We start from the raw sequence: 22,675 nt of genomic DNA on the forward strand, positions 1-22,675 counted from the left end.
CGGCGCCCGCGGAAGACCCGCCCGCCGACCCGGAAGGCCCGGCCGAGGCGGCCCCGGAGCGTCGTCCCAAGCCCTGTCCCTGCTCCTCTCCCTGTGTCCGTGGGGGAGCTGGTGACTTCCTCGCTCCCTGCCCGCCGCCGCCATGGGGAAGTCGTTCGCCAACTTCATGTGCAAGAAGGATTTTCACCCCGCCTCCAAGTCTAACATCAAAAAGGTGAGGGGGGTTGTGACGGGCTCCCGGCACCGCAGCGGCACGAGCGAGCCTCGTCGGCGTCCTGGGATGGGACCGGGGCTGGGGCAAAGAGAAAGGAGGGAGCAGGGAAAATAGGAAATACTTGAAACTTCGGGTTTTCGTGTCCACAGGTGTGTAGGACTGTCGCGTTTTCCTGGCTCCAGCTTTTCAACACCTGATCCTCAGGATAAATAGGCACCGTACGCCGTACAGAAAACCACCTGTCACGATTGCGCCCGTGTTTCGTCCATATTTCACACCTAACCAACAGGTCTCTCCTCCCCAGAACTGTGTCCTAGACTTCCGAGAGAACCTGGGGTTTGGGGTCTGGTGGACTTCGGTGATGGAGTGACTCCAGTGACATGCTCAGGGTGTTTTCTGAGCTGACTTTTCTCTTTGAGTTACCAAATTTTCTCTTTTCAGTTTGTAAACCTTGTTGGGAGTTGCAGTTTCTCAAAATTACTGCTTGTGGGGAGTTGCAATACTGGATTAAAATAATGTATTTTATGTGATTAGAATGGTAGTCTTCCCTTGTTAAGTATAGATTACGCCAGTTGAGGTTTTATACATTAATGTATTTTTCGATAGTTTTTGTATTTGTTTAAAATGGAAACCTAATTGTTTTAATTAGGTATGGATGGCAGAACAGAAAATATCATATGATAAGAAGAAACAAGAAGAATTAATGCAACAGTATTTGAAAGAACAGGAATCCTATGATAATAGGTGAGAACTGGCATAAGATCACAAACTTCTTCCTGCTGTTTCTTGTTTTCATGGTAGTGAAGGCCATTTTACTGTGAGCAATTTGAACTCCTGTTGACAGTAGTAGGAGGAGAAGATAGTGACTCATAAAGTGCTGTCTGATGAAGCAGAGGTCACAGGAACTTCTTTAAAGTGGCCTGCGTTTGTCTTCTAATTAGTTGCAAAATATGTTGCACAGAACAGCAAAAAACCTTGTGTAGTTATACATTTGTATCACATAGAAATCTGTGTTCTTAATTCTGTGGACACAGGGTTACGTTTCAGTTGTGATTGAAATGTATGATTTTTGGTACGCTATGGAGCATGCAAAAAGATTGACTGGTCTGTCAGGTCTGGTCTCTCTTTTGATACTCAGCTTTTGTTACTTACATTAAGAAATGAAAAAATGCCAGTTACAACAATTTCATACTGCATGGTTTTTTTTGCTTTAGTAAATGATATGGGTGTGACTGTTTTGTGTGTAACACCTCAGGCTCTGCCCTTTTTATTTAGGTTGCTTATGGGTGATGAGCGTGTGAAGAATGGTCTTAATTTCATGTATGAAGCCCCACCTGGAGCAAAGAAAGGTACTGTGGTTTCCTGATTCTGAGCAGACAGTACTGCAAAACTAAAAACCTTCTGAAGAAATAAGCACAATGTTTTTTATTTTAAAGTAACATGTTCATGGTGAGGTAATGCTAGGAGGTATTATTATTTTAGTTCTTCCTGTGGGAATATGTGGACATATATGTAGTATGTAATAATTTTGATCTCACACTTCTTTAATTTCTTTCAAAGAGAATGGTTGAGGGTTTTTTAAGCAATAGTTCAGTGTGAAGGGGAAAAACAGATAAAATATCCTTCCAGGAAAAAGCATAAATTCTGTCCTTGACCAAGGCTATTTCTTTAGCCAATTATAAAGCTGTTGGATGGGGAAGACTAGGCCTTACCAAGGCAATGACTTGGACAACACAAACCTGTATTTTGGCCTACTCTGCTTTGTAGAAATAGCAGGTTGCTTTAGTTTAAAAGTTATGCCCATAATTCAGTTTGTTACTTGTCAAACATAGGAAATAGCAGCGCAAAAATTTAATTTGCAGAAGTTATATAAGTAATAAATACTGAGATTCTCTAGTCAAAAGGGCTGCCTGACCTGTCTCTGGGCGATCTGACCATGCCTATGTAGTACTGTCATAAACAGAAGTTGCTAAGTACCTGCTAAACTTTTAAAAAATATTTTAAGTATTGTTACTACTCTTGGAAAAATATATTTAAAATTTTTTACTTGTATGACAAATCAGTATAATTTTAGAAGATGATTCTGGGTTCAGAGGATTTACAATTGTATACTAGAGACTGATTGTTTTAAGTGCACTCTATTTAAATAAAGCTGCTTTCTGAGTATTTGCACTATTGATAAGTATAAACCATAAAATGTTTTGTCTTCAGCTTAGACACCACCTGTATTTTACATACATAATTAACATATCATTTCTTTTCTTTGCATGATTTCTGAAAATTCAAAGAGGAAACAAAAGAGGTATTTCATTAAATCATTTCTTTAAGTTTTCTTCCCACTTACTTAAAACATATTCTAAAAAAAAAATCAAACTTACCATGTTTTCTGTTTTATAGCAAGAAGGAGAAACTGAATACAAATTCGAATGGCAAAAAGTTGCCCCTCGAGAAAAGTAAGATTTCTGGATTTTATCTGAATAAGTTTTTTTTTCTTCTTACTTACCTTTTATATCTTTTTCCTCTTTTTCCTTTTTTTTTCTCTATTTTATTTTTGAACAGGTCACTTGTGTGATCTTTTCATGTCCTGACATTTAATTAGTAAAACCTGCAAACCTGGAACTATTTCCTTGCTCAGCTTTGGGGTTTTTTTTCACTTTTACATCCATATTTGAAAATACATTAAAAACAATATTTACAAGAATTATATCTCTGAAATGGACATAAACTTAACAACAAGTTAGTTTTGTGTAATTTTTTTTTTAAATAACACTGAATTGAGTATTTGTTTTCTTTTGTGTTTGTGTAACAGATATGCTAAGGATGATATGAATATCAGAGATCAGCCATTTGGTATCCAGGCAAGTTACATAAATTTCACTCTGTGGATGTCTTGAGTTTGTTTCAAATGTTATGTAACTGCAGAACATTCAGATGGACTCTCTTAATTTTGTCGTCTGTTTCTCAGTGAGTTTAAAAGCTTCTCTTATGCCTAATAATGCAGATATTTCTGTAAATTTTAGGTTGTATTTTTAGCTAAATTGTGTCAACTGGTTTTTTCCCTTTAGGTGCGGAATGTGAGGTGTATCAAATGCCACAAGTGGGGTCATATAAACACTGATCGAGAATGTCCCTTATTTGGCCTTTCTGGAATTAATGCGAGTTCAGTCTCCAGTGATGGTTCAGGTAGGCAGTGAATGTCTTTTAAATGTGCTGCTTAGACACTTGGGGGGAACTCATCACGTTTAATTTAGGAGGTTTAATTTTATATTTCAAAGAGTTGATGAAATGAGGAAAACAGTTAATTCCAAATGTAGGATCCACAATTTTGAGTTAATTATTTCAAATTGCAGGGACCTAATTTTTAGATTAATAACACATTTAAAAAGACTCCATAATGACTGTTGCTTTGATCCTGTCTGTGGCAAAAATTGAGAAGCTGCAATGAGACTTTTTATATCAGAATGGAAAAATTTGTGTCACCAAAAAAAATGAATGGATTGTCAGACTGTCTCGGTTCAAATTCAAGCAAACTGCATGAAAAAGCTGGAATATATCACTATATCTTTATTAATCACTTGGTAAAAGGAGAGGTTTGTGGGATTTTTTTTATGTAGTTGTGCTTCTGTAAGTGGATTTCCAAACGCCTGGTTTCCTTTCAGCTGGCTTCTTGTTGCTTCTTGAACTACAATTTTTTCTTCTATTAGTTTTCCTGTTTCTTGAAGTCACACATCATTTAGTGTTAGATAAGGTTTAAAGAAGTGGATATGAGCATTCAAATTGAGGTGGGGTTTTTTTTGCCTACAGTACTTCGTTTTCTGTGAGTTGACCCAAGTCTGTAACACTTTCAAGATTCTTAGAATTGTGGCACATTAAAGAAACATTAGGTAGCATGGGGGAGTCTTCAGCCTTGCTGTACTGTTGCTTTAAAGCCATGTGTTGTATCTTGGATTTTGCAGGGATACCATTACAGTGGCACACTTGATAGCATCAGGTTTTCTTCTATCTTTGTTGAGGTTATAACAATTTTATGTAGTATTTAGGCTACAATCTTGGTTTTCAGAGTTAGGTCACTTAGATATATAGTTTCTTTGAGATGGAGCCTGGAAGACTTGAGTTAAAGGAAATGGTGTTTCTTACTCTTCTTTTAGGCATTGTCTGGTGATTATGCCATCACATTACTCATCCTGTAGTTGACTTGCTCAGCCTTTCTATTCAATAGGTTATAATATTAAATCATTTTCTTGCCTTAGAAAAAATTGTGCTTAGAGCATTGTAGCTCTTGCATGTCAGATATCCTTCTGTGCTACAGAACTCACTCCCACCCCCCCCCAGTTCAAATGACATGTAAATTTTAGGAGTGTTTTGTTGAGAAAGCAAAAAGTATTTGTACATGCTTGCACAAACCTGAATGTGGACTCCTTATTATTCAGCACAGTGTAATACAGACACATTGCAGTGCCAGTAGAAGATGAACTGCTTCTTTCAAACCTTATGAGCTAACTATGTAGGTGTAGGCAACGTTTGACTGCTGTGGGTGTTTCCCGCTTGGAAAGATGTCCTCCAGATTGCTTTTTAAACTATCTTTCTAAGCCTAAAGAGAGGATTTTGCATATATGATGAATTTTGCATGAAGGAAAGTGATGTGAAACTACTTAGATGTTCTCACACTGCACCACTGCCCTCTCATTTTCAACTCTGGAACTTAGAAGACGGTGTGCTATGCTGATTGTAGGCTGAGGAAGGATTTCAGGGAATAGGGGTGGGCGACAGATCAGGATTTGTATATATAATTTGTGAGACACTGTTCTTGGGTTTGAATAGTCAGCTGTAATGATACTGCTACTTTCTCTTTCTTTCAGGGAGACTATGTAAAAACTCTGTAGGTAAAGTTCAAAACAATTTAAAATTGATTTAATAGCAAATACAAGGCTTTGAGAAGGTGGTAATATTAATTACATCATCAGATGAAAGGTTTTCTGCTTTTTTTAACCTCAGTAATACAATCCTTTCATCAACTTCTAAAACTTCATCTGATTTAATAGCAAGTTAAGTTACACTCCTTTGACTTCTGGAAATTCCATGTGTGTAAATGAAGCACTACAGTTACATGAGAACATAAGTTCTTGAATTCACTGCTTTTCTTAAGACTCATAATTCATCCATGTGGCATGTTAAAGCTTATGTCACACATTAAAAAAAAAAAAAGTGGGATTTTTAATCAAAAGCCTGACACCATCCCATGTGTTGGCTGAGATGGGAGTAAGTAATTATCTTTGCATTGCTGAGTATTCTCCTTGGTTGTTACAGTGCTGCAGATCTGCAGTGAGCTCTGCTGCATCTATTTCCACCTCCAAGAACCTTCATCTGTTCCTCTGTGCAAACACATCTCCTCAAGCTCTGCTTCTTCCTGCTTCTCTTTATCAATCATTGCATGCACTCCTAAGCTGCTTCTTTGTCTCTAGACTGAATTACTGATTATTTTTTATTATTTTATACTACTGCAAAAACATCTTTTGCCACACTGTTCTTTAGACTGACTGGAACTCTAGAAAATAGTACTTTGTAAAGGACAGAGACTTTTTATGAGATCATCCTTTTATGGAACCTGTGTCCTGTGTTTTGTGAACTGCTGATGAGGTTTAAAGAACTCCTTGCACTTGAAGCAAGTTGAATTGCATGTGAATTGCTTCCCACTGGCACCTCCCTCCACGTGTCACAAGTGTGTGTCTCCTCATGCTTAGAAAACTGGTAAAAAGCATGTAAACAGTTTTTCATTTATTGTGATTGTCAGCACCAGAAAAAAAAAAAAAGTACAAAACTACTTGGCTTCTAAGGTCAGATAAAGTTAGTACAATTTTCCTGAAGCTGTCTGTTAGTTTCTAAAATGTAGAGGAAAACACATGCCTCTAAACAGAGCAATGAATAGGGATTTCAAGGATAGCAAGTGGTTGCTTGTAGTATAAAGCAGATATGTGTATTAAACTTACTTGACTGGGCTTTTTAATAGCTAAATGTGTAAGAATACATTTGCAATGAGCTCTCAAAGAGTTGAAAAACGTTGTGCTAAATTATTAGAGCACTTTCAAAAGTCAGGAAGTATTTCCATATTTAGGAGGTAACTGGAAGCTTGTTTCTAGCTTGTTTTTCAGGAAATTGAAATATAAATATTGTCTCATGAATGAAAGGGTACAGCTGAGAAATACAGATATAATGAGGAATAAAAGTGAAACCAGAATAAAATTTCAGTACTGTAGTCAATATATAAGGATTCCAATTAGTTTGTGAAATTAATTGTATTAGAAGAACCAAATTTACATTATAAATCACTGAAACTTTGTTTTTTAAGAGAAAATCTTTGAAATGTTTTATAAAGTCAGTGGATAAAGCTCTATTGCTCTGAAGTTATTTACCTGGCAGCACTTCATTGCTTCTGATTTATACTCTTTTCATCCTAATAGAAGTTGTTCTTGCACCCTTTTCACGCAAATTGAACAGAATAATTTTTTTAGGCAGTGCGTGGTAGTTACACTATCTAAATTTAGGTTAGGATTCTTCAAACTTCAAAAATACTCTCCCTTGTTAGAGCACAGCATGCATCAGCACAGACTCTGGTCTGTGTACAACAAAGCATCCTGGCTGGTAACGAATCTCTAAGCAATCAGTGCTTGGGAATACTTGGTCTCATGGTGCTGGATCCTGATATTCTAAGGACATCACTAATTTCTGCAGAAATAGGTTTTAAGAAATGGTCTGGCTTCCCTGTCAGAGACTTCTGTCAGGCCTTGATACAAGTTCAGCTTGTGTTTTGTTCTAATTTTTTCCTGCTTCAGAAAGAGCAAAACAAAATGTCTTATTTGGACTTGGATTATTTTTTCGGCATCAGAGTTTGTTTGAGTACAAATAAATGAAAGTGAAACTCCTATGTCTGATGTAGTTGCTTTATCTATAGTTCTTCTCTTTCCCTTTAAGGAAATTGATTGACTAGATAGATTTTTATTTTTTCCCACATCATAACCAATATAGGCTTTTTCTTTCCTATAAATTCTGTAAGCTGTGATTCATTTCAGCAGAAGGATAGTTTTCTTTGAATCTTATGTGAAGACTACATTTTAATCTTCCTCTTGGCACATAAAACTGATTGGAAATTGCTGTTTTGGATTCAGTGTTGAATATCTCATGTGCAAAGACCGGTCACAGACTTCAGTTTCCTCTGGTGGAACTGCTGCAGGGCAAAGCATCTCTGTGGCACAGAACTGTATATTGCTGTCTTTCAAGATCTGACATACATTGCAGTGCTCCAGCAAACAAAAATAATTACAATCAATGCCTTAACTTAGGCATGGTGGCTTGGTTATTTTGCTTCTGGGACCATTTTACTAATCTAGTAGTAATTCATACAAAAAAAATAATAATCTTACCATTAAAAAAAGCACCTATTGAATAATATCTCACCAGTGACTAGAGATTATTTTTGCAATAAGGCAATTTCAGTGGATGTGGTTATCATGGGATAATCACACCCCTGGGGTACAGCCTTGTCTGTAATCTCCCAGGAGTGTAATTATTTCATGATAACTGCACCCCCTGGTGTTGCATTATTTCCATTATGAAATTCTTCATTTTAGATATAAAGTAACTTACTTTGATCACTGGAAACTGCAAAGTAGTGTTAGGATGTTCCAGCTGTGAGGCTTACAGAGACCAACTTAGAAGATTTACTTCTCCTTTACAAAGCTAAATTAGGCAATCAAAATGCTTTTTTGGGCTAAACTGATTTACGGGGTGTTTTACTGATAGAATCCTAACTTTCAAAGTTCAGACAAGATGAAAATATCCATTGTACTTCTGACTTTACATGCCACTGTGTATATATGCATGTATGCAATATGTAATACAAACCAGCAAAAAACCCCAGATCACTAGCATCTCAAAGCTTGCCCGTTTTTACAATCCATTTTTATCGTTAACCAGCAGCATCTGTTGTTTTTGTGGTTTTCAGTGCTTTTTTTGTGAATTCTGAAAAGCTTTGACTTGATTAGAACAGAGATTATTACGTGTTCTGTGCAAAATGTTTTGAAGTAATACTATTATTTTACTTCAAAATTTCCTTCAGCTTTCTTGGTCAGGTAAAGTTAGGACAAACTGAATACCTTTTTTTTTTTTCCCCCCCTCTTCTTGCCTGCAACAATGTCTTGTTCAATGATGGTTTAGGCAGGTGTGGGGGGTGGGATTACTAAAAAGCTATGAGAGCTTGAATGCTTATAACTCTTCTTATATAATAAATATTTTTTAGAACAAAGAACTCACTCTGACTCTTATACTTTCTTATGAAGTAGGAAGTAAGGCTGGTGTCTCAAATGGGGAAATAATTGTATGAATAGCATAGTTAAATGTGAGATGGTAACATTAAAAACTGTTCTTTTGCTCTTGGCCTATGAAAGCTGAGCCTGGTGAGTGCTGGGCATCCTTCTCTGCTATGGACTGCTTTGAATGTCTTAGAGCTGACTTGAATGGCTTAGAGCTCACATGTGATCCGTGCAGTGAAATTACTGAGAAGAAAGTACTGTAAAGTGCTTAGCACTTTGTGGAAAATTCAGGCACACAATGGTAAAACTGTAGTGGAGCAACATGTATGTGTATCTAGTGTCTTATGGTCTACCAAGATAAAGAAACTCCAGGTATATCTATGCAGGTACCCCCTTCCAAAGACCCATTAGCAGCTCCTACAGTTTGTGTTCTCTCTTTTCATCACCTGAGTACCCCTAAACTAATAGTGGTTGTGGTTTCCATCCATCTGTCACTTAGTGTGTTCAACTAATCTTTAGCTTTTGGGTAAGATACCTTTCCATGGTGATGATTTAGATTATCAGTCATGCAGAGACAGCAAAAAAGGAAATCTAGGTCTATTTTACATTATGTCTACATCTCACTGCAGTTTTTCGGTGACAAACATGGTTTTTGTTTCCCAACAGATAAAGGTCTGCATTGTATTGAGAATGCAGGAATTTATTTAAATGTTCTCTTGAATCTATAATAACAAACAAAAGCTATTTGAATATGTTAACGGTGAATATTTGTATAAATGGTCATCTGTAGAAACATACAGTGTGTGAAACCTTCCTTCACGATCTGCAGCTGAGACCTTTGATTGTTAACAGTAGGAACCTTAACTAAATCTTCACATAGTTTAAGAACTGTCACATTTTAGAATAATCCTCCATTTATGCTTCAGAAGCCTCTGTATTTGGTGTGAATGCATAAAATACAGATTTCTATTAGAAGTCTTGTGCTTAGCATTTAAGCAATAAATATGGATTCCTATAGCAGTTTGATAATGTTAAATGGTTTTTACTATTCCAAAAAAGTAAAAAGGAAACTCAAGTTTCTCTGAAATACTATATGACAAAAGCATGGCAAATTACACTGAAATTCTGTGCTAAAGTGTTAAATACAGTTAAACTGCAGGCCCTCTGAAGAAGAGCTAATTAAAAGCTAGAGGTTTTAGTCATTGATTTCAGTCAATGCCAACTGCAGCAGTTGCTTTGAAGTGTAATAATGGTCTAAATGCAGTCATCTCTGAAATAGATAGAAAAATTATCAGTAAAAGATGATCAATTCTGAAGTAGTGGAGGCAGCATAAATTTACTCTGTGTCATGATCACATAGTTTTGATAATAGTTCTTTATCCTTTATATAAAATAAGTGTCTACTCTTATCTCTATCACAACCACAATAAAAGTTCACAGACTATGCTGCATGATTAAGCTCATTCTGTAATTTTTTTTCATTTTTTGTTCAATTTCTTTTTAAGCCATATAAAAATTACCATATGAAACTCTGTGGACAGAACAAAAAAGTGTATGGATGCATTGACAAAACTGTCTATGCTAATATTAAAGTTAGTTTCTCTTCTAAAGCAAAACCTGAAAAGCATTGTGTGATATGTTATGTCTTTGCTACCACCCAGAGAGGCAACATTCTCAATTCAGAGTGTATTCATCCTTCATATGATTATGTGCTAGACTAAAACCCACCAGCAGAATGGTTTTCTAAAACCTAGTTAATGTGAAAGATGTGTTTGTGTACTCCCTGCGTATTTTTTATTTACTTTTCACAGCAAAGCATGGCTTTAGAATCACTGTTATGTATAAAATCAAATTTCAGTTTGGAAGAGTTATGGCCTCATGTGGTCCAAGCTACATATTAAAAAAGATGAAGACAACATGCCTTAGGCCTACTTTGTTAACAAAAAATATGTAGTAATAAAGGGGAAGCCTTGAGAGTATTTTGTCCGTGATTCATAAATTAATTTTTAAACATGGTCCTGTGGAGTATACCGAGTGTGACGTATACTGGCTAATTGACAGCAGGTACACAAGTGTGCTTGGTTTACATTTATGTTCATGTAAATTGTCTCTCTATTACCAAGTCAGGAGAAATCTGATGGTGTGATGATGGTGATAATTTTAGATTAAAATGATCACATCTGTAAGCTAAAAGGTGTCCCATGCCAGAACACATTCTCAGGAAGAGGAAGCTCTAGAGAAGCCCTATTCTAAATATTCTCTTTTGATGATACACAAAATGAGCATTAGTTAAAATAAAAGTAAGTCGTCGTCATCATCATCATCATCACGGCCAGGCTTCACGAACGAAGATTTGGGAAGGGCTCTACCCACGTTTGTTACAAGCGCATTGGTGGCTAAAAAGGCCAATACGAGACAGGCACATCCAGTTGCAAAAGGCACAGCAGAAAGACTCCTTAGGTGGTATATTCTGCAAGGCACGATTCTTTCTGCGTTGTCTTTTCTCCTCAAGGGTGATCCTGCAGGCGTTCTCAAAGGCATCAGCAGCGTTATAGATGGTGTGTCTCCAGAGCTCCCGATTGGAGGCCAGAGTAGACCAATTATGGTGATCAATATGGCCAAGGCTGAGATGTTGTTTCAGGGAGTCCTTGTATCTTCTCTTCGGGGCTCCTCTCTTGCAGCAGCCAGTGGCAAGTTCACCATAAAGCAAGATTTTAGGGAGGCGGTGGTCCTTCATCCTTGAGATGTGCCCTGCCCAGCGCAGCTGTGTTCTCAGCAACATGGCCTCGATACTTGTGGCTGCTGCTTGTTCTAGAACAGATGTGTTAGTCACATAATAAAAATAAGTAGTTGTGATTAAAATGACACCATGAAGAATCTACTACCTTTTCCAGTAATCTTTGCATAGAGCTTTCTATTTCATTTCATGACAATACATAGAATGGCCTAGGTTGGAAAGGATTTTAAATATTATATAGTTCCATAGCTGCAGCTACTATGTAAGTACAACTTACTGTAATTTCCCGTTCCACGGGTGGGAATAATGGTTACAATATTACTGGTTCTTATGTCTTTGCTTTCCTTACATATTCCACAATAAAAATCCATTTAAAACTTAGTTGATTGCAAAGAATAATTCAGTTTGCTCATCTGCACTGGTGACAGTAGTGGAAGTTTTTATCAATAAATTGGGCAAATACTGTCAATACTATGCATCATGAATAGATGGAAGTAAAACTGCTATTGGTGATACTGGCAATCATACCATTGTGGTCTGTCCTTACTACCACGGAAAGTGTAGCAGAAAAAGTAGTATTTAATCACAGTTGTTATGAAAAGACGTTTTAGCATACTGTTTCCTTATATTGGATAATTTGAAAAATGTGCTTTACACACTCTAAGGGAGGCCTGCTGGATAGTGTGTTAGAGCTGGCATTGCTCTCCTAAGGACAGACCTGTGCCTGTGCCTCTTAGAGGAGACTTCTGGCAACAACATGGTGTTACATACACTCTGCATTTGTAGCTTCAAGGGAAGTACAGACAGGATAGAAAACTAATCGCAGCTACAGGTTTCTCTTGTTTCTGGGACAGGAGGGAGGTAGTAATGCAGAGTGGGAGTGCTTGCTCTAAGGTAGGCTCTTAAGTAATTGAAATCCAGAATTCTATTCCCCTCCTGGTTGCTTAGTAGAAGCAGAACTGATTCTGTTAAATTGATCTCAGTTGTGTGATGAGAAATTGGAGTGATCTTCGTTCTAAAAAAAGGCAAATTTACAGTATGTTATAGAAATTCTAATACAATAGCCTTCTGCAATCCACTATAATTGATGCTCATATAGGCCTGAGAAAAAAATTATTTACATCTCTTCTGTTTATTTAATTATACAAGTATTATAAGGTTGCACCAACAGCTGTCAAACTAAGGTTGCACTTGGGTTGTACTTTGTGAAGACTCAAGTCCTTCTTTTCACACTTCAGTGAATGGTTTGATTTTTCTAGATTTTGTGCCCCAGCTCTTTGAGTCAACTAAGCTATCTGAATTTTACCCTTAAATAATATCTTAAGCAGAAGATAACAGAGAGAATTAATGCAGCAAAAACTTCTGTGGGAAGTAAGAAGCAGGAAGAAACTAACCTATTTGCTTGGCAACACTGTTTCTTGAGAATTATAATAGCAATGAAAAAATATTTTAAAAATCCTTTGGTAGGTCTTCAACTATGGAGCCTTTTTTGTGCAAGCTCTTAATATAATTTTAAGTACCTGTAACTGTACAAAATGTAACAAGTTGTCATTTGTCCTAAGGCTTAAAAATAAATATCATATTCACAAGCAGTTAATTACACTATATGGCAAAAAGCTTTTCCAAGACCAGGCATTTTTTTAAGCAGATAAATGTATTAGTTTTAACCAAGTGTCATCTGGAAAAGTTTTAAAGATTTTTTTTTCTCTTTTTTTTTCCTATCAAAATGCAAATTTCAGAAAATAAGCTTGACAGTCATGTTCAAAAATAGCAAGGTACTGTATTTGACTTGTTTCAGAAAGAATAAGAAACAGATTGTAACTTTGAACTTATTTTTAGTTTGCTGATGAAAGAATGCTGAGAGACTAGTTGTCAGAAGTTGTAGCAATCAGCTATTTTTACAGGGTTCCTATATCTCAAGTTCTACCAGCTCATGGCACACTATCATCTCTAGATGATTTCACCTGCATGAGATCACAAAGGTAGCTTCTTCACAGGTTGTCTCAAGCCCATAAGGAATGTGTATATGAGGCCATTGGTGGCGTAGGAGCGATTCTTTGCAAGTTGATGGGTGCTGTTCAAGAATAAGTAGCTATCATCATAGCCAAAGATTTTAGCCAACTGAGAGCCTCTCAGCTCAGTTTTACTGTCTGTTTTACAGCTGATGACTTAATTGTTACATATGGCTATCAGATACTCCTAGTACGGTTTTGTCTGACAGTCTTGAAGGGTGATGACATAAGTGTAGTCATAAGCCAAAGACAGGCTGAAAAGATTTACCTCTTTGGGTTACCAGGCAAACCAGGTTTCCTCACACTGGGCACAGTCACATCTCCAACAAGCAGGAATCCACAATCAATTCACACCAAACAAAGGAAGAGGTCCTCTGCCAGCCAGTATACTGGTGGCTTTGAGGTTTAGACTTTAACTGCTTAATAGGGAAGGCAAGGACACTTCTGAGGTTTTCAAACCTTTGTTAAGTGAGGTTCAGTGTTTTGGAGTTCTTTTACAGTTTTTGTCTGTCTTGTTAGCCAGGGGAAATCCCCTATTTAATTTTATAGTGTAGAAATGGGAATGTGATTGTTTGCTCACAGATATAGGCATCTACACCTTTTAAGACTCTGTGAACAAGCATCCCAAAAAGAAGTATGTTACAAGCTTCAAGGCTGGCACATAAAATAGTTCTGCCCAGGAATCCTGGGAGACCTCAATCTGTCACTGATATTTCAAAGAAAATCAGATCTGCTTATCAACATCATTAAAATATAAATCAAAAGTGATCTGTTGAGGTATGGATGGGAAAAGAAAGTCACCAAGCATTAGATTCCTTTGATTCCATGCAAAGGAATTTAATTATGAGAATAAACGCTTTCTTCATTCTCATGTTGCAGAAAGTAGATAGTAATAGAAGTTTGCTATTAAACTGTGCAGCCATTGTCAAATATAATGTCTTAATTGAACTTCTCAACCTGGACTTGTAACCAGGTAGAAAACAGTCTCTTTAGACTTCCCAGATCAGAGATTGTTTTCTCTCTAGTGTCCCTACAGCTGTCTTGCTGTCATTGGGCAGCAGCACTTCTGAGAAGCTCAGCAGCATTAGCTGTTAAAAAAAAAGTGTGAGCAAGTTCACCTCTGTCATCCTCTCAAAACGTTAATGTTTTTAAAACTGCAAATATGCCATGGTGCAAGAGGTGTCCTCCATAATCAACGTTGTAGACAGCTGCCTGTGTCATGCCTGGCTGGAGTCTGCACAGAGAAGGGTTGTGAAATAGGACTGTATTTTGACTCTGCTTCCACTTATGGGGTTGGTTTATTTTCTGAATCTCATTTCCTAGTGTTTTCTAAAACCTTTAGTTACAGTAGAAATAATGTACTTAGAAAAGCTTAATGGAGATTCTTGCGTCTTCTCACAAGCTAGGCTGAACTTAAGTTACTGTTGCCCTCACAACTGTGAGGGAGACCAAAACAGGAATAATTTATTTCATAAACCACGTCAGTTCGAGTTTCTGTAGGTGCATTGCATGTAGCTTGTATACGTCCACAAAACAGGAATAATGGCAGTTTGGCAACTGTCCTTGTCATGGTAAAACTGCGATGCAACTAAAATATTGTAGGTGGAGCTATGAGTGTCTCTTTGACATCATTAATATACAAGGAAACAGAAATCAAATAAATTTATTTTTATCCTGGCTTACTTTCCTTCTAAGCTTACCCGTGTTTTTGGTTTTTAAACCTAGTGCTGATTTCACCTCTAAAAAGTACATGGAAGATAACTCCCAAGTATGTTGGATCCCAGCTTGGGCAGCCACTCTGGCAGGTCTCTTGGTTCACTTCTATGGATCTGTGTGCTACAGCACACAGACATCCACTGGGCACAAATGCACAGAAATCAATAGTGTTGGGCATTCATTATAAACTTTTTGTGTAAAAGAGGAAGTTATTTTGCTTACCTCTTTCCAGTGTTATGCACAAAGAATACTAGAAAGGTTTTTGTCTAGAAACTAATTTTGAAATGTGATTTTGAAGGCTTATACGCCTTCAGGCCTCTCTGGTCTCAATTCTGTCCATAATCCTCGTATGGAAACACAAGGTTAGGGCTTCTGTCTTAGTTCTTTTGCAAACCTCTATAAATTTGGACAAGGTGTATTTCTCTATTTATCTAAACACAGTAATGAGAATAATTAAGTATCAGAAACACATCAAAATGTGTAAAATGCTGAGACACTGAAGGGGAATACCTAAGGAGTTAGTTAAGTTACTTCGTAAGGCAGTGGCTCTTACTGACTTTGAATAATAGGGGTATTCCAGCCTTCAACTGTTAAAGTGTCCCTTTGGTATGGTGAAATCTTCTTTCATGACTTTATGCTTTGTCTCCATTTAGCTTCCTCATAAAAGGTATTTGACTGAAGTCTATGGCTGGTTTATGTGAACTTTTCAAATCAAGGCATCTTCTGGTACCAAATTCTGTGTTTAGGTGTCTATCTAATATTGGTTTCTGTTCCAGCCAGAGTAGATTTGGGCAAGCGGAACAAGGTTTTAAATTTGAAATACACGAAGATGTAGACACTGGAGCCAATATACATTAATTAATTGTCAGTTTACAATTACACTGTAATCAGTAAAAAGAAAAAGCATTTTTGGTAAAGTATATGGGGGAATGGGGAATAACACCTTACTTAAAAAAATGTAAACTCAAGGAAAGACTAAAAGGTATCTCATTAAAAAATTCTTTTGCCTGACAAAATAAAGAACTTGTGCAAAAAAAAAGTAATGCAAGGGTTCCTTAAACCATTTTCAAAGTTTTGTTTTCTTCCTTCCTGCTTTACTTGTAGGCCTGCTCATTTCTGCAAGGGGATGTATTATATGGGAAAACTAAGAAGTTGACATTTTTTGAGAAAGTGCTGTATTACTTTCCCTATATATTCCATAGTGAAAATCTCCTTTACTTTCCATACTTGTCTGTGTTAAAAATCTAAGAGTTTTGTCAATCTCCACAACTAAAAAACTCTTAAAACCACAAAACAGGATCAGTATGTTTCATAAGACTAGTTAATCTTATAATTTACAGTAGTTTACTGCAGTGGTAGTAATCATGTGCTCCATGCTCTCTTATACATTCCTCCTAATATAGATTTCTCTTACACAGGAGTGCTGGTTCATTGACAGTCAGGTTAGCAAGGAACTGGGAAGGAAATTTACTGAAAGTGACCTAACAAGAGTGAATGTTTAGGGTGAAGAAAAAGTACCTTATCAGACAAGTACATGAAGTTTTGGTGATCATGGGGATTCAATTAAAGCATTAAGAGTGAGTTACAGGGTTTATAAATTATGCAGTCAAGTCTGAATGATACACAATACATTCTGTATTGTACTACTTGTTAGATGTTTGCAAAGAAAGCAAGCATGTGCTTAATCCCAAACACCTACTCCAATGGAATATATAGCATAGTTTTTAAGCTAATAAAAACAGAACTCTCTGAGGAGGTAACAGTCTAGAGACTCGGCATATTTGGCAGTCTCTAGAATAAGTAAGGACATAGATTTTTTTTCATGTATTTATATTCCATAAGTATACTATGTATCTGATGTTACTTTTTACATTGAAGTTCAAATATTTGTGTCATTATGAAAAATGTGTTACTAGTGACATATTAGAAGTGCATTTTCCCATTGTTTTAAGGGAAAGGAGGCAGCTAAAAGTCTTACTTAATGCGCTCTATTTAGGTTTCCTGGGCTTTTTTACTATAATAAAAATATATTACTAGACTTACCTAAATATATTGTTTTCAACATGACAAAGTTACATAAGAGAATTCCCTTGTACTTAAAGAAAAATGCAATTATTTTCCATTCTGAATCTTCAGACTGCTGTTTTAGAAAATCATATCTGATTATTTGCTCAGCAGAAGATTATTGACTTGATTCAGCTGTGATTTTACTTAACAAAGCTTCAACTGAATTCCTACTGTGGAGTCCAAAAAAGGTAGAGAGATATAAATGATACATTCAAACTGTGATTTTTGTGAACAGGGCCATCAATGCACCCCTCGGAGCTAATAGCGGAGATGAGAAACAGTGGGTTTGCACTGAAACAAAATGTACTGGGGAGAAACTTGACCGCAAATGATCCATCACAGGTAATACCTTTTTACCAGTAAGCTGAAAATGTCTATAAATCTAAATGTGATTGCTTGTGAATTGTTACTTAATGTTTTCAAATATGCATATCCATAGTAAAGCTGAATAGCTATACTAGTAGAAAAATGTCCATAAACTTACAGTTTTCCAGCTTTGTTTCTGTCAGAACGGTGAATCATAAATGACTTCTTTTAAAAGCACGTATAATAAATTAAATCCCTGCTGTGGGTGAATAGAAATTGAATTTTTCTTGAAGGTGTGGTTAGGGGTTTTGCTGCATCCTTCTGATGCAGTGCTAGCTTTTGGATGAAGTTTGAGGCCATATGCACAAATAATTACTGCCAGGAATGCTATATCTGAAAGAGGTTTTTTTTTACTTGATTCACTGTTGTTTCAGTTATTATTTCTGGGAGTGAAAATATTCAATTACCTTTACTTAGTCTGCACAAAGTGTATTTCTAATTGAGGTGATTTAACAAAAATGTGAAGTGAAAAATTAATATACACTCCTTGAAATAACCTTTGTTCATATGGCAGAATAGTCAGACCCCTAGTAAAGAGGGGATGACTACAAGCTGGTATTGAGCTCTTCATTAAATCAGCAATTCATTGTGTCTCCTACCTTTGCCTTTAAAAAAGCTACGTAGCCCAAAAATGTAGCATATGGGCACTGTTAAGTGAATCATGGTGATACCAGTATGTTTGCTTTATGCTAGGTGTGCAGGGGTTTCTTTGGAAAAGGTTTTTAATCTTTATTTCCTCTTTTCCCTTCTGAATGTGACTAAAATTAAAAACATCACTCTGAAGAACTGTAGTGTACCAGATGCACATAATTTGAGGAATTCAGGGTCTTCAAAGTAGTTATGCTTTGCTGATTGCGTTACTGTATGTAGATTATATGATTACAGTATTTTGCATTGCTAGAACACTTTATGAACATTTAAAGACTAATAACACAACAGTGAAGTAGATGTGTTAATACCCATTTTCCTAATGACTAAACCGAGACAGAAAAGTAATTTGCTTAAATTACTCTGAGTTCGAGCAGGACTAGCATCTTGCCTATTCATCCAAGCATGATAACAACGGAGTGACTTATCCTGGGGAACCGTGGGCTCCAAAATCGGCTCATTTTTATTAACTATTCTAGAAATGTTTCTTTCCCTAGCAGGGCTTTTTTCATATGTTACTAATAACTCGTTGTGTAACCCCCACATTATAACACCTACTCAGCTTTGAGACAGAATGTCAGGGTTTTTCACTCTGTAGTGGGTATGCTGCTCTTTAGAAAGAGTCTCAAGCTGACTTAGTAATAAAGGGTATTTGTGTCTGCAAAAATAAGGTACATAGAGGCATCACTTTTAAAACAGAAATCTGAATGAAGATATTATTTTTATATATAATAACTTAATGTCTTATTGCATTCTTCTAGGAGTTTGTTGCAAGTGAAGGAGATGATGATCCAGAAGTTGAATTTTTAAAATCACTGTCAACCAAACAAAAACAGAAACTTTTAAGGTAGGTGTGGTACCTAGTGGAGAAGTTCTGTATCACCTGTAGTTGTGACTCCATGACTGGCACTGTAACTCTTTGGTGCCATTCAGCACTATCAGTTCCAAAAAAATTAGCTTGGTTTAACATACACTTGACCACAAATAGCATTATGCAGCATGATTTTTTTTTTCATCTGTTTGTTTTATTTTGATGTCTTTGTACTGGAACTCATTTCCAATTTAACAGATACACTGAAATAATAATTGGCTCATTGAAGATGCTGTCAGTTGCTATTTTAAAATATTATTCTGCACTCCATTTTTTACAGTGTCTTCTTCTGTGATTAAAAATTCTGTGTTCTTTTTTAATGGTTTACAATTTGACAAAGTTTATCTTCTGCCATGTGGTTGAACTGAATGTGACCTTGCACCCCAAGGCCAAGGTTGACCCAGCTCCACCCTGTGCTCGGGTCAGGGTTTGCAGCTCTCTGCCCCCTGAGGGTCTGAGTTAATGAGGTTTTCCATGCTTTGCTTTTATCCAACTGATTTTGTATGTCACATGACTTGCGTTTTTCTTTTCTCTGTTAATTTGCAATGCTATCTTGAAATAACCTGAAAATTATTCAAGTCAGAAATACCTACTACTGCATACAGGCATACAGTTAAAATGGTCTTTTAAGGTTAAAAGATGTCATATATACAAGGAGTGGGAGGAGTGGAGGAAGGTGAATGGCTAAGGTACATAAGTAAGTAGGTACATATGGTATTCACATATGTAGTAAATACTTCTTTGAAAATAGTTGTCATATTTTATGTTCCTTTTAAATAAGGAATGTGTATGTACTTTGAGTCATTTAAAATGGTATTTTGTTTGAACTTCTGCTGGCCCAACACATTGAAATTTTTATAATCCTTTATATTTTGAAAGTTGAAGTTTAGTAAATATGTGGCTCCTTTAGATTTCACTAATCTGAAGGGATTTTTTTTAATACACTGAAAGCAGTTTCACTATTCAGTCACTGGTTTTTTTTAGAATAAACACAAAAAGCAAAATAAAAACTATGTGAAAATAGTAAAATAGCAGTGAATGCATGTGCACGATGGATTGTATTTACATATAGAAAATGTAAACTTCTAGTTGTGGCAGAAGAGATAACTGAAAATATCTGTATTATTTTCCTGGAGAACTCAGAGATATAGGCTTTGGAGTCTCAGTTTTCATTATTATTGAAACTGAATACTAATTGCATTTTTTCATTTTCAAAATCTCTTTTTAAAATGCACAAACAAAAGCAGCAATGATTTTCGAAACTTTTCAGAGCAGCCAGACAGGGAAAAAAAAAGGACTACTGAATGTATTTATTCATAGTTACAAGGCCAAAATTGACCTTAAAATTAAAGAATTAAAGAATCATATTACTCTTGTTTCGAGGGAGCAGCTGTGGATTACTTACTATGGGTAATGTCAGAGTGGAGGTTTTAAAATAATACTTTGCTAAAAGAGGAAAGGAATTCAACATATTTATATGGAAAAGAGTGCATTTGGGTTGGTCATCAGAAGTGGTGAATTTTAAAAGAAAACAGCTTTGTAATTTAGGATATCTTAACACATTGATTGTGCTACTCTTTTATTTTGAAAATAAAAGGAAGTTGGATCGTCTAGAGAAGAAAAAGAAAAAGAAAGACAGAAAGAAGAAAAAGCAAAAGAAAAAAAGCAAAAGTAAACACAAGAAACATAAGACGAGATCATCTTCCTCATCCTCCAGTGAGACTTCAGTAAGCAGCAGTGATAGCGAGACTGACAGCAGAGATAAAGCAGCACAAAAGAAGACAGATTCTAAGAAAAGAAAAAAAGACAAGTTTTCAGAGGCTAGCAGCAGCAGTGATTCAGAAGGAAAGGCAAAGATGAGGAAGGAAAAACTTTATGAAGATCTCTCCAGTAGTCACGGTAACAAGGACAAAGACAGGGAGAAGTACAGGCTTTTAAAGCAAGATAGTTCTGCAGAGAACAACAAATGGAACTCCTGTGAGGAGGAAAGAAAGTCCAAAAGCAGATACCATAGCACCAACACAAGAGAGAGTGAAAGAAAGGAGAGGGACAGTAGAAACCAAAGCATGAATGAGGGGAGCAGGAGAAGCCCTTGCACAAGTCATAGCAGTTCCAGGCAAAGGCACATAAGAAAAAGTCCAAGTCAAAGCCCTGGTGAAGAGCGGCACCGGAGAAATGAAACCAGAAGCCCCAGCACAGATGTACACAGAGAGAAAAAAAAATGTAGAGAAGGCTATGGGGACAAGTGCAGTAAAGTGGAACACAGAGAAAGGAGCAGACGCAGTAGAAGCAGAAGCAGAGAGAGGAAAAAAAATAGATAGTATAGAGGACAGGTGCAAACAAGAATGTCTCTGGGTTTTGATGAATACCTTTAACAAGGGCTCAATTACATACTGCTTTTCATTTTCCAACCTCTGTAACTAGCATTTCCTACATAAAACCAACACCATCAATTCTATCATGTTGGAATATTTGTAAATTAGGTATAAATGTTATGGTATTTTTCTTACTATCTAAATATGCTTATTGGCAAATACCCCTTCTATACATGCAGTAATTCATAGACCTGATTTTAGGGTTTTAAAATATTTCAAAGCAGTATGTGATACTCTTGGATTGTCAGTGGTGATTTCTGTTTAGACACAACTGTGAGGGGAAGTAGAGAGTAAATCAGGAGGAGCCCTGAGATATGGTAACTGCTAATAAACATTTGAGATAGTTCTGGATAAAATCACTGCTTCAGATATCAAAGCATTGTCTTGTAGAGGGTTTTGTTTTTTTCATACTGAAGCATTTTTCCTAAAGTTCCCTGTAAGAGATCAATTTCATGAGTTAGAACAACAGAGCACAGAGACATAGTTCACATAAGTGTGTAGCCAACATTTTTTGGCCTCCCGCAGTGTACAGCTTGGTCAGGGCTATCTAAACATCTTGAACCCCTGTTGGTATGTGTCAGTACAATGTCAAGTTTTTGTTCAATAATCTCTCAAGACATGAAAAGAATATTTACTGCCTCAACTGTTTCAGGTATTTTCTTGTTTGTGGTAGAAAGTTAATGTAAATAGTCATCCTTTTGTTTTCATGAAACAAACTTCCTGTGTTTTTAATGATTGTCATTTTCTGCATACACTGCTATGAAGATGAACTTCCATAATAAAATACCTTATTCTTTAAAACCATTAATAATTGCCTTCTTCTCCAGAGTTCTGAAATCAGTACAAATGCACAAGGCAACACTTCACAAGGTTTTTATTGCAAAGGAAAGGTTTCTCTGCCCTTTTAGGATGGCAGATGGAAGTACGTTCATTAGTGGACATGTGAAAAGGAGTCACTGTGCTCAGTATTCCAGCAACTTTCTTATCCTCCTCACTCACAGGACAAATGGGACTATCTTTTATTACCAGGCCACTTCTACTTCTTAAAATGGTCACTCAGAAGATTTTCAGCATCGCACAGAGTATAATAATACATGGTGAAAGTGACCTGGCTTATCGTCTAAGTGCATGTGAAGAGTTTGAAAGGGTGAACCATTAAAGGATGTCACCTTTTCAGTGTGTTGCATTAGGTTGCTCCAGGCGTTCTTGCTGAAGTAGCTGGGAGTTAAAGAGCATGCACAGCAGTGGTGACTCCCCTGCAATAGAGTCACCCCCCCTCCCCATATCGATGTGTGTGTCGAAGCTCTGATGTAGAAAGGACAGGAGAAAACTGCCAAAATGCCTGTTTTGGCAATCTAAACAA

The 22,675-nt window shown here is 36.6% G+C and overlaps 1 protein-coding gene across 2 annotated transcripts; it reads left to right on the forward strand.

The window, feature by feature from the left end:
* Positions 1–26: 26 nt before the first annotated feature.
* Positions 27–22,120, forward strand: CIR1 (corepressor interacting with RBPJ, 1). Of its 2 annotated transcripts, none has more exons than XM_017837070.1 (10): positions 27–214; positions 864–958; positions 1,490–1,563; positions 2,503–2,516; positions 2,612–2,667; positions 3,024–3,072; positions 3,280–3,397; positions 17,288–17,394; positions 18,828–18,913; positions 20,535–22,120. In XM_017837070.1, exons 1-10 carry the CDS (start codon positions 143–145, stop codon positions 21,256–21,258), a joined length of 1,395 nt encoding a protein of 464 aa, XP_017692559.1. In that variant the 5' UTR covers positions 27–142; the 3' UTR covers positions 21,259–22,120. The 2 variants fall into 2 exon arrangements, with proteins under 2 accessions (XP_017692559.1, XP_017692567.1); XM_017837078.1 differs by lacking the exon at positions 27–214 and adding an exon at positions 270–363.
* The last annotated feature ends 555 nt before the right edge of the window (positions 22,121–22,675 follow it).

The sequence above is a fragment of the Lepidothrix coronata genome, unplaced genomic scaffold (assembly GCF_001604755.1).
Source record: "Lepidothrix coronata isolate B3197 unplaced genomic scaffold, Lepidothrix_coronata-1.0 Scaffold7, whole genome shotgun sequence".
Classification (NCBI taxonomy): Eukaryota; Metazoa; Chordata; class Aves; order Passeriformes; family Pipridae; genus Lepidothrix; species Lepidothrix coronata.

Bases quoted from the DNA above. Each gene is read 5' to 3' on its own strand.
- CIR1 (XM_017837070.1), top strand. From the start codon at position 143: ATGGGGAAGTCGTTCGCCAACTTCATGTGCAAGAAGGATTTTCACCCC. The intron at 2,668-3,023 runs GTAAGATTTCTG...TTTGTGTAACAG, and splicing joins AAAGTTGCCCCTCGAGAAAA to ATATGCTAAGGATGATATGA. The intron at 18,914-20,534 runs GTAGGTGTGGTA...TGAAAATAAAAG, and splicing joins CAAAAACAGAAACTTTTAAG to GAAGTTGGATCGTCTAGAGA.